General features: G+C 36.0%; 1 protein-coding gene across 1 annotated transcript; it reads left to right on the forward strand.

The window, feature by feature from the left end:
• Window positions 1-1809: 1809 nt before the first annotated feature.
• Window positions 1810-2770, forward strand: LOC134272214 (uncharacterized). The gene is made up of 2 exons (XM_062754461.1): window positions 1810-1978; window positions 2241-2770. The coding sequence occupies exons 1-2, from the start codon at window positions 1810-1812 to the stop codon at window positions 2768-2770; spliced, it is 699 nt and encodes a 232-aa protein (XP_062610445.1).
• Window positions 2771-18701: the final 15931 nt, after the last annotated feature.

Below are 18701 nucleotides of genomic sequence, written 5' to 3' on the forward strand. Positions count from 1 at the left end.
AAAGTGGCTATAAAGAGATCTGGATTCTCAAAATATCCTGTGATAAACGTGATGATTTTAACTTTTCTATCGTCAACTTCCCTTACTTATGCAGCAATATACCTTAATCACCTGCATACGGAGTATATATCTCAATTGATTCGATATGCAAGAGCATGCTCTACGTATGAACAATTTCTAAAACGAGGTGAATTATTGACAAGCAAGTTGATGAAACAAGAATGTCAGCAGTCTCGTTTAAAGTTTTCATTTCGTAAGTTCTATGGTCGATAGAATGACCTAGTCAGCACATACATTTTTTTGTTGAGTCAAATGCTGACTGACGTTTTCCATACAAATTGTTCGTCCATTATTTATACACTGAATTGTCGACGGAGTTTCCAGTTATTTCCCGAACATGACAAGGAGCACACGACAGGTGTGACCGGTCGGCAGGGGATGCTCACTCCCCCATGGTACCTGATCCCACATCTGATTTTTGGAGGTCCGTGTTTGCCCTGCTCTTATTTTGTATTGTTTTATGGATTTTGATATTGAATACTGTTCGTTATCTCCATATCCTTCATTACAGTTAATTTTAAACATTTGAGAATAATTCTAAATCGAAATTTTTCTTAATTTTAATAATATTCTTCATTATTATTTTCATTGGATTGTCATCGGTGAAATACTCAAAATTATAAATTCCATACAATTGTTTCCAAAATTTTATAGTTTTGCTACGAAAACAAGACAGTTTTCTTTTCTCAGTGAAAACAGTAAATTAAAACTCTCCTTCCCTTGAATAAAATTTTCTGATGATAAAATCATAATTATTCAACGATTGAATTTATCAGGTGATACTTATTTGGCTTAGTAATTGTTCGGTTGAAATATTTCCTTGAAGTAAGTACACTTTGTACACCCTGTTGACAAAGACTTTTACAGAAATTTAAAACTTATATTTCCTTTTATCCTTTTAATAGTCATTTATAATTCTTGTCTTAAAACATTTACGCCCTGTTTCATTTATCTGGTACAATAAGAATGTCATTTTTATATTCGATTTATAAAAAAAAAAAATTTTAAAGTTAACTATGTACAATATATAGTATTTTGCTTATTATCCTATATATTTTTTCTACACCCCACTCCCCAAAAAAGATTTAAAAAAAAGAGGAAGAAACATAACTCTTGCTTATAGACGCCCTTTCTTTACAAAAGAATTTTATATTGTAATTCACAGTTCTTTTTGTGCCAATTCAGGATATTGTAATTTCTTTCGACTAAATAGCACTAAACATGTTTTTCATACAATATCTTTCTGATGCAATTTGCGTATTTGTAAGAATTAATTAAAATTATTTATGACTAACAAAGATGCAATTAGTATGGAAACCTTAAGTTTATGACAAGAGTTTTCTGATACTTCAAATTTCAAAATTCCATAAAGGATATGGATATTGCGAATAAATTCAATATCAAAGTCCATAAAACAATACAAAATAGGAACCTTTGTATAACAAAGATTCTTTGAAAGTTTCATTAAATTTCATTCAATGGTATAAGAGGAGTGACGGAGTTACGGACGGACGTACAGACAGCCGGACATCCCAATCATTATACATGTATACCCTCCCACTATTCAAGCAGGGGTTTAAAAAAAACTCAATTTTTAAAATCATTTTAAAAGTTTATAAAAGTATTTTGGTTTGGTTTTGGTTTTCTCCTTCTCGACATCACATCGTCTACTTTTAAAATCACAAGATTTAGTATTAACATAAACCTGTTTATGCTTCAGCGTCAACAGTTCAAACCAAAGCCCCGGAAATGACGCAATGTGACCTTTGTGAGTCTATTGAGGTAGAGGTACACTGCGATTCTTGTCTTGTCAATCTGTGTAAGGCTTGTGTTGGAGTACATATGATCTCTGATGAATGCACGGACCACAAACTCATCAAATATCAGTCAAGGAAACCTACTCGTCTCTACCCTGAATGTAAATATCATAACAAGCAACACTGCACATTGTACTGTAACAAATGTAAAATTCCTGTTTGTAAAATGTGCCTTGCGTCTGGTCAACATCTGAGTCGTAAGTTGTCAGAAATCTTGAAAGTTGTGAATGAAAAAAAGGAAGAAAATAATCAGAGAACGATATGAACTAAATGAGACGATTTATCCAACCTACCAGCACATTGCATCTGATGTACAAAATAGAATGAGTCAGTTGAAAAAAATATATGGAGATCTTTCTGCAGCAATAACAGAACATGCTAGGGTCTGGCACACAGAAATTGAAAAACATTCATTAAAATTTCAAGCCAAAGTTGAAAAGATGAAGAGCACAAAATTACAGGCGCTACAGAAACATCTGGATGAAATAAACAAAAACATATCTGACCTAAGGAATGATATCAAATCAATTGAAAGGACTATAGATGCTAATGACATGTCAAAACTATTAAGGGTCACCTCTAATGTTCACCTTTACAGTAATCTTCCACAGAAAATAGCTCCTTCTCTACCAAAATCTATTCCAGGAGAGGTTCAAGGCGAAGAATTCGGTAAACTATTTGGAATCTTATTACCAAGTTCTTTAACATTAAATGAAAATGGTTACAGCTTGAAACCCAAAAGGAGATCATCAGAAGCTAGATCCCCTCCTCAAGTCAAACAGCTGCTTGACGAACCAGAGATTGTTACAAATATAGACACAGAGTTTGAATACCTAATCAATGTGGCATGTCTGAGTGACAAGAGGAAACGACAGTACTATGAAACTTTTTAACAATAATCAGGGATCACTACTCAAGTCAATCAAAACCAAGTCAGGGAACATGCCGTGGGATATTGCTGTGACGAAAAGTGGATATCTAGTTTACGCTGATGTCAGTGATAGAACTGTGAACATTGTGAAGAATAAGAAGATAGAAAACGTCATCAGACTCCAGAACTGGACACCTCGTGGTGTCTGTAGCACCTCCTCTGGTGACCTCCTGGTTACCATGTGTAGTCATGATGACAAACACTCGAAAATTGTCCGTTACTAATGTTCCATAGAGAAACAAACCATTCAGTATGATGATCACAGAAAACCTCTCTTTTCGGTATATGTATAACTGAGAATAGAAATTTGGATATATGTGTCTCCGAAAATGGCATTAGAGCTATCGTGATGGTAAATCATGCCGGGAAACTGAGATTCATGTACACTGGACACACACTTCCTCCGAAGAACAGGCCATTCATTCCACTAGGAATCACCACAGACAGTCACAGTCACGTGTTTACGACAGATGATAATAATCACTGCGTCCACAGTATAGATAAAAACGAACACTTCCTCCAATACATACACTGTGAACTGAGTGAACCCGTGGGACTTTGTACAGATTTAAATTATAATCTGTATGTTGCTCAGTGTAGAAACAAACAAGTAAAGAAAATAAAATATCTGGCTAAATGCATCAAGGTATAGATAAAAAAAATTATGATTTTTTTTTCTTGATGAAACTTACCATCGTATGCACATGTATATTACATCGGTGGTTGTATTTATGAAAATCTCGTTTTAGAAATAGTTCATATGAAGAGCATGCTCGTGCGTATCTATTCAACTGAGATATATAAACGCCGTATGCAGATGATGAAGATATATTGTTACATCAGTAAGGGAAGATAAGGCGATAGAAAAGATAATGTCATCACGTTTATCATAGAGCTTGGTTGTTAGATAACCATTAACGTCTTTTTCAAGTAGAGTATCCAAATACGAAACAGATGTGTCAGACTCTGTGGTGTCTTTTATCTCAAGCTCACCAGTATATATCGAATTGACAAAGGAATGGAAATTACCATTGTTAATTGACATTACGTCGTCGATATATCTAAATGTTGAGTTGAAGGCCACAGCAAGTTTTTCCTTCATTTCACGTATAAGATTTTGGACAAATTCTGCAGATGATTTTTTTCCCCTATTTATTCATTAGAACCCCACCACACCCCATTGTGACCCAGCCCTACCCCTGGGGGCCCTCATTTGAACCAGTATGGCTTGGTACTACTTGAGGATGCCTCAATATCAATATGATTATTATGGCTTTTCTGTTCTTGGGAAAAAATCTTCCTTGATATTTCGAGGTAAAACTTTTATCTCCAGTTGTGGCCCACCCAACCTACTTCCCTACTCCCCCAATTATGACATGAACAGTCTTGAATCAACATTATAAAGATATTGCAATATAATGACGTGAATAATCTTATGTATTGAGTAAAGTCTAATAAATCAGTTTCCGGTTGCATCATCATGGTGTTCTGATCTGGTTTTTACATGGTGTCAGAAAATTCACATCCATCGCCCCAGAAATATGGCGCATAAAGGCATTAGAACCCTTCCAGAATTTAATCCGACTGATCCTAATTTTGGAGCAAGAGAATGGGAGTCGTACAAGCGTGATTTCCTCGTTCATTTTTATACACTAGAATTGAATGATAAATCCGGCAAAAGGAAAGTAAGTATGTTGCTCGCCAACATGGGACGTGAGGCCGTCAAAATATATTATTCCTTCACATGGGCACCTGGAATAGAAGCAGATGAAGGAAACAACATAGAAGCACAGCTCGGAGAGGATCGCCATGACCTAGATACAGTATTCCGCAAATTCGACCGCCATTTTGGTGTGCACAATTACATGTATCGCAATATCAAGAGACAGGAATTCTTAGATACTAAGAGAGGTAAGAGCACAACTATGGACTATTTCTCGGAGCTTAAGCGTAAAGCAGAATTTTGTGAATACGGTGAGTATAAGGAAGGCTTCATATGTGACATGATTATTAATGGTGTTAACAACAGGAAGTGCTCAGAGAAATTAATGGAAATTCCAGCCGCTAACTTAAATCTAGACAGAGTAATTAAGACCTGTCGACAGGTCGAACTAACTAGTGCACATCTGAAAAACTTGGACGCAGAGAACCCAATGGTAAATCTAGCACACATGCATCATGAGAAAACAAGGATGAATCGGTGACCAACGAGGGGAGGTATATACCAAGGCACTCATCCATTTTGTATCAAATGTGGCAAATACAATGCGAGTGGAAACTGTCCGCCTTATAACAAGCATTGTGATTCATATGGACAAAAGGGACATTTTACACATTCAACCTTGTGTGGAGGACGCACCACACCAGTCAGAAATTTTCGTAGAGGCAGGAGTTGGTTCAGAGGCAGTGGACATGCACCGCAGCAGTCAAGAGTATATTACGCAGAAGATAACGAATATCAGGATACCCAAGAATTGGAACAAATATTTGATCAATGTACGTTTCAGGATGTGTGGACAGCTCAAACAGATTCCAGCCAAGAGAAACTAAGTGATTGGAAAGTCATCTTTGACGTCAAAGATAGGAAACTTACCCTTGATATTGACAGTGGAGCACAGTGCAACATCCTTTCAAAAACAAGTGCCGATAAATTCATATCGATTGCACCGATTACAGACAGCAAAGTTATCATCAATGGAGTGAGCAACACAGCAAAAGCATGTGGACAAATCTGCCTGCCATGCAGATACCAAGACAAAGAGAGAACCATAAACTTTCAAGTGATTGACAATCCTTGTCCTTTACAGCTACTGGGGAGAAAGGACAGCATTCTTTTTGGTCTTATAGCCAGAGTGAACAATGTAAGTGTGAGTGACGTCACGGAACAAATAAAGCAAGAATTCACAGATGTTATCGGACAGCAAGTTGGATGTCTGCCTGGCGAGTATAAGATCAAAGTTGACAACACTATAACACCAGTTATTAACGCACCAAGAGCAATTCCTGTAGCCATTCGTGAGCAAGTGAAAAGTGAGCTTGACAATCTCGTTCGCTGTGGAATTATTACCCCACCCCAGTCAAAGAACCAACCGCATGGGTAAACAGTATGGTTTGTGTAAGGAAGAAGAACGCTCGTGTAAAAATTTGCATTGATCCATCAGATCTCAATAAAGCGATTAAGCGTGGGCATTACCTTATGAACAGCATAGACGACATAGTAACCAGGTTACACGGAAGCAAGTTTTTCTCTACCCTTGATGCCAATATGGGCTACTACTAAATAAAACTGACCAAAGCAAGCTCCTTGTTAACAACATTTAACACGTCTTTTGGAAGGTACCGATATCTTCGTATTCCAATGGGATTAAAGTGTTCAGGAGAAGTGTTCCAGAGAGAAATGGTTACTCACTTTGGCAGCATGGAAGGTTTTGAAATCGTGATTGACGATATACTGCTTCATGGGAAGACTCTAGAGGAGCACACAAAGAGACTTACGACAGTACTCAAAAAGGCCCGATCAATTGGTCTGAAACTAAACTCAGCTAAGTGTGTACTTGTGAAGCCAGAAGTAGTTTATGTTGGTCATATCCTCACCGGAGAAGGCGAAAACCTTCAAGAGATAGGATATGAGCAATTCTTGAGATGAAGGATCCAGAGGATAGAAGCGAGCTAGAGACTGTGTTGGGCATGCTCGCATACCTAGCCAAGTTCATTCCAAGACTAAGTGAACTTACATCACCGTTACGAGAGCTTAAGATTAGAGACCAGTGGAGCTGGGACACGGAAGCTCAACAGGCATTTACTAATGTTAAGAAAGCACTTACCTCAACAGATGTCTTGAAGTACTTTGATGCCACACAGCCAGTGATCGTTACAGTTGATGCATCAATGAAAGGTTTGGGAGCAGCAATCCCGCAGAAAAATGGAGTAGTGGATTATGCATCTCGAGCTCTAACACCCGCGGAGCAAAGATATGCGCAAATCGAGAAATTGTATTGGTTGGGTGTGAATGTTTTCACAAATTGCTGTATGGGAAAGCTGATGTAACCATAGAAACAGACCACAAGCAACTGGAAAGCATCATGAAGAAACCAATACGCACAGCACCGATGCGAATTCAAAAAATGATGTTAAGACTGCAGCCGTATGAATTTAATCTCATATATGTGAAGGGGAAGGAGATCGGATTAACAGATTGTCTGAGCAGGTAATCGTTACAGGAGAGTGACGATGAAATGATGGTTTTTACTGTAGAAACACTGTCGTATACAAACCATGAGACATTAGTAGAAGCCACGAAGAAGGATCAGCAATTACAGACTCTGAAACAAGCTATCTGCCAAGGATGGACAGAAAGGAAATGAGACTTGCCACTTGAAGTCATGCTTGAAGTCATTCTGGGACTTTCGCGATGAGTTATCTACCTACAGTGGGTTAATCTATCGTGGAGAACGAACAGTCATACCAACAGAGCTACAAGCCACCACACTGAAGACTATCTACAGTTCTCATCAAGGAATTCTTAAATCAAAACAAAAAGCTAGAGAGCTTGTGTTCTGGCCTGGGATGAACAAACGGATTGAAGACGTCGTTAGTAGATGCAGCGCCTATTTGATGCATAGGAACAAGCCACAGAAGGAACCAATGATCATCCATTCAATACCTTCACTTCCTTGGAGCAAAGTTGGCACAGATCTTTTTGAGTTTGACAACCACCATTTCCTCATTATGGTTGATTACTATTCGAATTTCATAGAAGTTGCTGAATTGGAACGTGACACAAGAGCAGCGACTGTCATTAAAATAATCAAAGAGAATATTACTCGTTATGGCATTATGGACATACTGGTAAGCGACAATGGTCCACAGTTCGCCTGTCAAGAGTTTAAGGATTTCACCAGGGCGTATGGTATTGAACACATAACGTCATCGTCCTTACATCCGCAATCCAACGGCTTGGTGGAATAGACAGTTCAAACTGTCAAGAACATTGTAAAGAAATATGCAGAATCTGGATATGATATACACTTGGGTCTCCTTGATTTACGCAACGACCCAAGAGATTCTGGAATTGGATTTCCGATGCAGCGTCTGATGTCTAGAAGAGCTAAAACATTGATACCTACCAGTGACAACCTACGTAAACCATGCATCATAGAGCCGAATCAGGTTTCAACTCGTCTAATGGAATATAGACTAAAACAGAAGTTCTATTATGATCAGCACGCGAAGCCAAGACAACAGTGTGAGCCTGGCGATTCAATACGCATTCAAACACCAGAGGGTTGGAAACCGACTGAATACATTGCGCAAACTGAAACTCCACCATCTCATCTTGTAAAAGCAGGTGTTCAGGGCAGAACATACCGCCGAAACAACTGCAAGTTGATGAAAACGACAGAGGATACACATACAATCCAACAAAACAAGAAATCCTCAATCCTCAGACTATTATTGTTCCAAAGGAGCAGCCGACAAGTAGTCCGCTAACCACAAATCAAAAAACCATACAACAGAGTGAAGCAACAGACAAACAAAATCCAGTTTTGCCAGTACCAGCTACCAACCAACAAAAAAAACGCGTTCGGGTCGAGCTGTTGTGAAACCTAAGTACCTGTCTGATTATACCGTGTGATTCAGTAAAACATAAATCGTTGTAAAAAGGGCATGATAATCCCTTTATTTGCATGTTCAATTTGTTTACAAATGTGATGCTAAAGCAAATGAATTTCAATTTAGTTCTATGAGATTGCCTAGTCAGTGAACTTTCTAGTCTAATATTATGTTGATATTAAGTTACCTTCATTAAGTCCTAAAATGTGATTGTATCTTATATTGTGTGATTTATGAAAATTTAAAGTATTTGATTTTTTTATCTACTTAATTTGATACTGATTCTCATCCAAACTATTCTTTAATTTAATTGAAGGGGGATGTAATATAATCACATGAATAATCTTATGTATGACTTATTTTGTATGTGAACTCTCTAATGTGTAAAGTCTAATAAATCAGTTTCCGGTTGCATCATCTTAGTGTTCTGATCTGGTTATTACAGATATGACCAATCATGCCTTTGTGGTTTTTAACAAGAAGAGTTTAAAATATTTATCCGATGTGTTCATTCCTATGTAAAACTTTAATTTCATATGTGGCCCCGCCCTACCCCCGGGGGTCATGATTTGTACAAACTTGAATCTACACTACCTGAAAATGTTTCCAAATATGTTTCATCTTTCCTTGCCCAGTGGTAATTGTGAAGTAAATTTTAAAAGATTTTCCTATATATTCCTATGTAAAACTTTGATCATGAATTGTGGCCCAGCCCTACCCCCGGGGATCATGATTTGAACAAATTTGAATCTACACTACCTGAGGATGATTCCACATGAATTGCATCTTTGCCCAGTGGTTCTTGAGAAGAAGATTTTTAAAGATTCTTCCTATATATTCCTATGTAAAACTTTGATCGTCAATTTTGACCCCACCCTACTCCTGGGGGTCATGATTTGTACAAATTTTAATCTACTCTACATGAGGATATTTTCATATAAGTTTAATCTTTCCAGGTTCAGAGGTTCTTGAGAATTGAGAATAAGATTTTTGCAGATGCTTTTCAATAGAATCCTTTGTAACTTGAATTCCCTTTACCCAAGGATACTTTGTGGCAAGTTTTGTTGAAATTAGCCCAATACTTCTTGAAAAGAAGTTAAAAATGTTTAAAAAAAATTCAGACAGACGGAGAGACAAACGGACGGACACACGAACTTAAAGACGGATGTTGCACATATTGAAATAAAATTTAGTATTTAGAGTTATCATAAAAATATCTAGGTCAGGTTCTGTTTTGGGTATGATCGGACCATTTTGGACGCAATCATGCCCCTTTGATTTTTATTTGGGGGAAGAGGGCATAAGTGATTTGCAAACATATCTTGTATAGAAAGCTTTGAGGATCAGATTCTTCACCGAAAATACAGTAATGTTATATTTCGTCATTATTTTTCTATGAATATCTTTTAATGATAAAAGCTAAATTAATCTTGAAAGTATCCATGTTAACTTATTAATTGTTTTGAGTAGTTCTGAGAAACATTTTTGTAGTCCTGAACTCCAGAGATTTGTGTCCTTTGTGAACTGAATGCTGATGAGAGGAAAGCATTTGTTCAGTTTGTGACCGGCTGTTCCTCCCTCCCCCTGGGGGGCCTGGCCAATCTCCACCCACGCCTCTCCGTGGCTCGTAAAATGAGAATGAGTCCGGCTACCCTTCTGTGAACACTTGTTACCACTATCTCAAACTGCCTGAGTATTCCAGCGAGGGGATACTCCGCGATAGACTGATCACTGCTACCCGCGAAAAGCAGTTCCACTTCAACTAAATGTGATATAAAGCTGAATCCCAGTGCTCGGTTTCTTGTTTACTGCAGGCTTATCTGTATACTCAGGCTGCCATTATCTAAAGCTTACATATCTAGGGTACTAGCTGGGCACTAGTTAACAATTTATCTGTAAATATACGGCCGGTTTATAATGTAATGGTTGATAGCTTTTTGTACTGTGACGATGACATATGCATGCCAAGAAATCTCGACCGGTTTACGCACTGATAAAGTCAATAAAAGTGTAATTGATGCAAATCACCCATATTCCCCAAACGCTAGCAAGACAATTTACGACAGCAGATTTCGATTTTAGGGGGGGGGGGGTCATAGGTTTTCAGCTTTCTTAGTTAAAGAAAAATAAACTTGATATATTCCACCATTTATTTCTATCAGTGATATTTTTACATTAAAATGAAAATATTAACATAGCCAATCAGGTTGCGTCACACCGGTAATTGTTTTCACTATAAAATTCCATATAGAATAAAAAGTCGTTAAAAAAAATCTGGTATTTGTTTACTTGAAAAAATATCTAGCAGGAGGTGTTAAACATTACCTTCACACTAGCTGACACACTCTCACACACAAAACGGTACCTACACGGCATTTTCTGACTTTTTCCATCTGCAAACAGAGCTACTCTCAAATCCACGTGTTTTCAATGTGTATATAAACATTCCGAGTGTACCGCAGGAAGTAGCCTCCTAAAATTCCCGGGAAAAAATAGTTCTTGTCAAAAACCTTTATTTGTTCAAAAAGTACATAAAATTTACTAGGCACAGGTACCAAAGTTGTAAGAATGGCTTGGAAGAGAATAGAAAAACGTCTCAAAAGAAAGGAAAATCAATTTTATATGTATGGACCTACATTTGACTAAGTTCATTTTGATTGGTCAATTACCGATGTGATACCTCTACCTATTTGGTACTCCTCTCCCCTCTTGTTTAACCAGGAAATGATGTCAACTTCCGGGAATCTGGTACCCTTTTTCCCATAATTCGACGCGCGGTACTTCCACAACTACCAAGTTCATCGTACCCGACGTTAAAATGCTCAGGAAAAAAAACTATATGGAAATACGTAAAAAATTGAAAGCCAGCTTATTTCTACTGACAAATTAGTTTACTATAATTAATAATTTTTAACTTTCTTTTTCTTTAGCTTACTTTTTTTTTAACAGTATTTGATAAATATGACCCCCCCCCCCCCCAGAAAAAAAGAAGGGGTGCAAAGGCTTCTAAATAATTAGTTTTGTACCTATGTTTTAAACCCAGTAAAACTTAAGATCCCTCCCTCAAAACTCCTGACATTAATTGCCTCGCCAACATCTCTCGGGGGAATTTCACAGATTAACGTTAATTCGGCTTTTATTGAGTTCGCTCTCCGGAAAGACTGCTAAGATTTTCTTGGCATGTACATGTAGCTTTTTGTGACGATGCTGTGCTTTTATACAGTGTAACATTGTATGTGTATAGATCCTTTGGATTTCCTACAACCTGTGATTATAATACACTGTATGTAGGAAAATGTTTCTTCAAATCTATAATATACTTAGTAGTTATTTTCATTAGCTTGTTCACAAGAAGTGAAAAAAAAACATTTTGTTTAAACTCGTTTCTCAGTTTGATGATATTCTTCACACTTTGTCCTTGATTATTTGCTAGTCATCAGCTGGAAAAATAAAACAAGTGCAATTCACTGTAGCTGACATCTGTGACATACTAATGGGGGATGTCGAAGTTAGGCCACTACAAAATTTTGTTGTAAATCGAGTGTTAATTATTGCGTGTGATATGTTTTCAGGCTATCAGCATAGCCTTTATACCACTATATAAAAATCATGTTTCCATATTGTGTTATGTGAAATCGTTAATTCTGATAAGTGATATGATTGTTTTCACTGAATATTGGTATTTAAATTTGTCATTTTCCTGACTTTGCTAATAAAGCAAGCATTTTGATTATACTGAGTTTTTTTTTAAAATTCTAAATACGTTTATATTTGAGGTAGCTAATGTGTGATACACAGCTTCTATACAAGCCTGGACTAATGGTTTAACTCGAGCTCAATCAGTAGAACGAGAGGTCAACATTACCGCTACATTGTCAAAAATTTCAACTCATTACTGCTACATTTTTCCAAAATTTTGACCGATCATTACCGCTTCATTTTTCTGACCAAAAACAACGCATTACTGCTACATATCAAATGGTATGGTTATGAATATGAGTTCCAGAATCACTATATGATCACTAATGAAGTACAATTTCAATTTTAATTCTAATCAGAATCAGTTTATATATATGTCTGTAGTCAAAATGCAATAACATGTACTGAACACACTTGAACGTCATGGCTACTATTGAGAAGTTTGTGACAAATCGCGGCAATGCAGTAATAGTTATCGATGGATATAAATTTAGTAAAAATAAAACTTTTAAAACTAAAAAATGTGGATTAGATGGAAGATTTGAATCATGAATCAGTGGAAACATCTCTTATGTGTGTATATGTTGTACTCTAAATCAATCAGTACACGCATAAATGGCTGACTAACGAAAGAGGCAATGTAGCGGTAATGTATACTTTTATATGTAGCGGTAATAAAAATTTCGAAAATGTAGCGGTAATGATACGCACCCAGTAGAACACTGGACTAGCCTACCAGTTTAAGGTCTAAATCCTAGAGAAGGTCCAAAAAAAAACCATTCAGCATAATAAAAAGAGCTCAAAGGAAGTAATAAAAAGTCAGAAAGCGCCACTAGTTACCGGTGTTTCTCCCTGAATCAGCTAGTTTAGAAGTAGAAAGTTACTGTACATGTGCATCGTACTTTGTACTAAATTCTTCAGACAAACCAATGGTTTTCATAAAGAAAAGTAGATAAAAATTGTTCATTGATAATGAATTATTAGATTGGAAAAAAATGAAGTACATGTATTACTGTATACTTGATCATTATTTTTATTCTGCTTTATTTTTCACCCTTTCACACTTGCAAACAGTTCAATTTGTCGTCACAGTTTTAAGAAATTTATTGATTAATTCTTTGATTTCATCTCATTTTAGAACCGTTTTAGATTCACCCAACTGAGGGAAGGACAGAAGGGGCAAAAATAAAATGGGGGCAAAAATTTCCCTCTATAGAGTTTTGCGAGTTTATTAATAAGTCATTTAAAAATGATTTGTGTCTTTTCACTTTTTTCTTTACAAACATTTCATGTCGATTACAATTTAGTCAATTATATATGTCAATTTAAAACTACCAGGTAATCAAATCAAGAAGTATTAGTACATGAACTGTATAACGTATATATCTTTTGATAAAACTGAGAAAATTAAAGTCGACTATTGGTTTGAACTGCACTTTTCTATGATAATAACCTTTGTGCAGATATTTCATTTTGAAAATAAATTTTAGGAAAATTGTGTTCAATTTTACATGTTTTAATTTTGCAGACTAATCAGTTACAGATTTTCTAAAAATTGATGACTGAGAAAACAGTTAACCGGTTATGAATTGCCATCTCTAGTATTTACTAATAAGTACGGTATAATGATAAAATGAAAAATAGAAATATAGCAAGTTTTATACTGCAGCATACTGATAATTACCAATACAAATTCATTCTTTTGTTGTTCAATTATGATAAAGTACAATACAGTAACATTGAAACATTTTACTGCAAATATTTGATTTTTTTTAAATTTGCTTGTTTCCAGATTGAGCAACACACATATAGTCATATATATCTATACACAGTCCCCAGGGTCGAAACAATTCACAGTCTATGTAACTGAGGAACTGTCCATACCCTGTCAATAAAAGACTATGTAACTACTAATCCTGGTCTATGATGTGGACACAGTCATTCTTTTCATCAGCTGTAACGATGTGACTCTGACTGTCTGTGGTGATTCCTCGTGGATAGAATGGTTCGTTCATTGGAGCAGGAGTATGTCCAGTTTACCTAAATCTCACTTTCCTGGCCTGATTGACCACCACTACTGCATTAGCTTCACTGTCAGACACACAGATTTCCAGGTTCTCTTTCTCAGTTATGTTTCTGTAATAACCACAAGATGAATAGAGAGGTTAACCTTTATTATCAAACTGAATGTTTTGTTTCTATGTGGAGCCAGAGTAACAGACAACTTTTGTTTGTTTGAAATCATCACTGTACATGACAACCAGGAGGTCACCAGAGGAGGTACTACAGACACCGCTAGGTATCCAGTTCTGTAGTCTGATCACCTCCTCTATCTTCTTATTCTTCAACATATTCACAGTTCTATCATTGATATCAGTATAAACTAGATCTCCACATTTTGTCACTGCTATGTCAGTTGGCCAGTTTCTTGACTTGGTTGTGATTGACTTGAGTAGTTATCCCTGATTGATGCTGAAGAGTTTCATGGTGTTGTCATTTCCACTTGTCCAGATTTCACTCAGACAGGCCAAAGGTTTCCACATGCAGTGTGTATGGTGGAGACAGTCTCTGGTTCATCAAGCAGATGTTTGACTGGAGGAGAGGATCCAGCTTTTGGTGATATCTGTGTTGTCATCATGCTGTAGGCATGTTTATCTGAAGTTAAAGAACTTGATGATAAGACTCCAAGTAGTTTATAAAGTTCTTCTTCAATGATTTTTTCTGGAGTGAATTTCGGTAAATTTGGTACAAGTTTTTGTGGAAGAGTTTCGTAAATATGTACATTGGATGTGACACTTAATAATTTTGAAATGTCATTAGAATCCACAGCAACATCAACTGAATCGATTTCATCCTTGATTTTAGCCATTTTCGTATTTATTTCATCCAGATGTTTCTGTAGAGTTTGTAACTGTGTGTTTTTCATCTCATCAACATCAGCTTTGAGTTTCTGGACAACTTTGTAAATTTATCTTTTCCACTCCTCTCCATGTTTTGAAATAACTTTTGAGAGATCTGCATATTCCTTTTCTAACTGACTCATTCTGTTTTGTACATCAGAGGCAATGTATTGGTAGGTAAGATAAATTGTTTCCTTTAGTTCATTATTGTCGTTTATAATTATACTTTTTCTTTTATCAAAAACTTCCAAAATTTTAGATAAATCATGACATAAATGTTGCTTGGATGCAAGTCAGCTGATACAGACAGAAATGTCACATTGATTACAGAACATTTCACATCGTTCATTTTCATGACGTATACCTCTAGGGTATATGGGAGTTGCTTTTCGAAGCTTATATGAGAGAATTTCATGTTTTTTTGATTCATCAGATATGTGTTCTCCCACACAAGCCTTACATAGGTTGAAAAGACATGTATCACAGTGTATCTGTACCACAGCGGTTTCACACAGGTCACATTGCATCACATCCTGGGTACTGGTGCGGGGGTCCATGATCTGAAGCATAAATGTTTTGTAATTTAACACTTTTTCTATTGGGTATTCATAAGAGCAATAGAAAATTAACTGTTTTGCAAGTATAGCTAGTGTTTAGATGTATAGATGCACACGGTGCCAGACAACTCACCGAAAGACAGGTCACCGACAAAAGTGAAATTCGCGGAATAGACAATTCTCCGACAATAGTATCCGTTAGTAGAAATTCACGGACAATGTTTTTATGATAATTGTTAGATGAATAGATGTCGTATTAAGTATTCAGATATAATAAACATAATCAAAGATGTATTAAAAAACATGTATTTCTTTGTTTTTTTTGTATATCCATCATTGTAATAGCCACTATTGAAATACGACCAAACTGAAACTGTATTTATCAGATAATCAATGTTTTGCAATCGCAAATGATTGTTTTTGGTGTTAAGTATAGTTTGACGTCTGCAAGAGTAAATAATAACAGAGTCCGCGTAAATTTTTGAACGGCCCTCGTAAAATATTATGTGACCTAAAACCCCATATATTAACCTCCTCCCCGCCTTTAATTGCACAGGCGCTTGTTTCACACAGTAAGCTTAGTTTGCTGCTATATTATATACTGTATAAAACAAGCGCCTGTGTTAGTATATAGTAGAAACCTAAGCTTGTTAAATGGCTTCCTACGCCAATGAGGACACAAAATTTTTAAGGATATTCTTGACTTAATTCAAATTTTACAGAAATGCTTATGATTAAGTTTCCCTAAATTCTCCTGTCTTTATTACTGTACATCACCAAATTCAACTGTCTTGCGTAATCAGCCAAAAATAAATTTATAAATAAATGAAAATAATTTTAAAGTACCTGACTTCTGTATGGTTGTCCCTTCTAGTAACCTCATAGTACGGTGTACAAGGTACCCCTTTATTCAGACCACGTGACACACCTGGACTATGTACCTATATCAGGTGTTAATAATCTAGAAAGGACTTTGAATACAGGAAGAAATGATAAAGACATTTGCATATCACTCTGATTATGTGACACATATATCTACATAACTGTCCCCGCTTTCGCGAAAGCGAGGGGACATTAAATCTCATTCGTCTGTCCGTCAGTCTATCTAGCTGTCCGTCCGTCACAAAAACTCTAACCTTGCCCATAACTTTGATTTAGTGGAGCTATGACTTTCATATTTCACATGTGTATTCCTTGTGACAAGACCTTTCTTTGAGTACCTCTTAATTTGACCTTGGAGTTTGACCCACTTTTACACAAAAATTATAAACTTTAACTTTGGCAATAACTTTTGAATGGTAGGTACTAGGACTTTCATATTTCACATATGTATTTTCTGTAGCAAGACCTTTCATTGGATACCAACAACTTTGACCTTTTTACCTTGACCTTTGAGATTTATAAAATTACGAAAAAACTTTAACTTTGACCATAACTTTTGAACGGTAAGGGCAAGGACTCTCTTACTTCAAATATGTAATCCTTCTAAAAAGACCTTTCATTGGATACCAAGAACTTTGACCCTTTGACCTTGGAGTTTTATAATTACTTTTTAAAAATTTTAACCTTGGTCACAACTTTTGAACGGTAGATACCAGGACTTTCATATTTCGCATATGTATTTTTTGTGGCAAGACATTTCATTGGATATTAACAACTTTGACCTTTTTACTTTGACCTTTGAGATTTGCGTACTTATAAAAAAAACTTGCCCATAACTTTTGAACGGTAAGGGCTAGGGCTTTCGTACTTCACATATGTAATTCTTGACCCTTTGATCTTGACCTTGGGGTTTGAACTTCAAAAACTTTGACCTCGGCCACAACTTTTGAATGGTAGATACTAGGCTCTCATATTTTACATATGTATTCTTTGTAGCAAGACCTTTCATCGGATACCAACAACTTTGACCTTGGAGATTTACGTACTTATAAAAAAAAACTACATATAATTGTATAACCTTGACGATATCTTTTGAATGGTAAGGGCTAGGGCTTTTATACTTCCCATATGTAATTCTTGCAAGAAGACCTTCCATTGGATACCAAGAACTTTAACCCTTTGAACTTGACTTTGGAGTTGACCTACTTTTAAAAAACTTTAATCTTGGCCATAACTTTTGAACGGTTAGCGTTAGGATTTTCATCGTTCACATATGTATTACTTGTGACAAGACCTTTCTTAAGAAACCAACAACTCAAACCCTTTCACCTTGGAGTTTGACCTACCTTTCAAAAAAATTATCCTCGACTATAAATTTTTGAACAGGTGGTGCTAGGGATTTTGTATTTCACAATCGTATTTCTTGTGAGAAAAACCCTACTTTGGGTAATAATATATCTAATTTGCATTTAAGAAAAGTTTAATCTTCGTTATTTTGCCAAAGGGGTCATCAGTGTTTCACAAACTTATATTGTTCCTTATATTGAGAAGAGACAAGGCTTTCATATTTGACATGTGCATTACCTGTGACAAGATAATTCCGAGCATGCTATGATTTCTTACACCTTGACCTTCACGATTGACATTATTTCAAAAAAGAAAATCAACTTCAATGATAATTTCTAAATAAATGACATATGATAGGGTATTCATATTAGACACAATATGTCAGAAAAAAATAACATCTCATCCACAAAGTCACCGAAAGCGGGGGACCACAATTCTTTGAATTTGCTTGTTATATCAGCTAGTCTAGTAAGGGATTTGCAATATAAAATATTTTCTGTATTACTGGTGGCTAGTAAGACATCAACAATGCCATATTAGTCATATCATCACTATCATGTAGTACACATTCGAGTATATATATCAAAGAGTTGGTCCCTGGGATAGAATTTTACTAAAATATGGATTTTATATGAATATATAATTATTTAAATTCTCAAGAGAACCAGGGCTAGATGTTATCATTTTGAAAAGCCAACATTCGAAGTGGTATGATATGGTATATATTTGACCCTTGGGAAACTGTGAAACTAAGACAGGGGAACATACTCAGTATTTTACACAATTCATGCATTTCTTTAAAGTGACTCAGTTGAGCATTGAGACCCAGAGGCCTCTTGTGAATAGTTTTTTTTTATGAAGTAAACATGCATTGTAGAGACTTCCACTTATAATC

Source organism: Saccostrea cucullata, unplaced genomic scaffold (assembly GCF_032062105.1).
Source record: "Saccostrea cucullata isolate Sc308-1 unplaced genomic scaffold, CSIRO_AGI_Scuc_v1 ctg2485, whole genome shotgun sequence".
NCBI lineage: Eukaryota > Metazoa > Mollusca > Bivalvia > Ostreida > Ostreidae > Saccostrea > Saccostrea cuccullata.

Bases quoted from the DNA above. Each gene is read 5' to 3' on its own strand.
- LOC134272214 (XM_062754461.1), top strand. From the start codon at position 1,810: ATGACGCAATGTGACCTTTGTGAGTCTATTGAGGTAGAGGTACACTGC. The intron at 1,979-2,240 runs GTAAATATCATA...ATCTTTCTGCAG, and splicing joins TACTCGTCTCTACCCTGAAT to CAATAACAGAACATGCTAGG.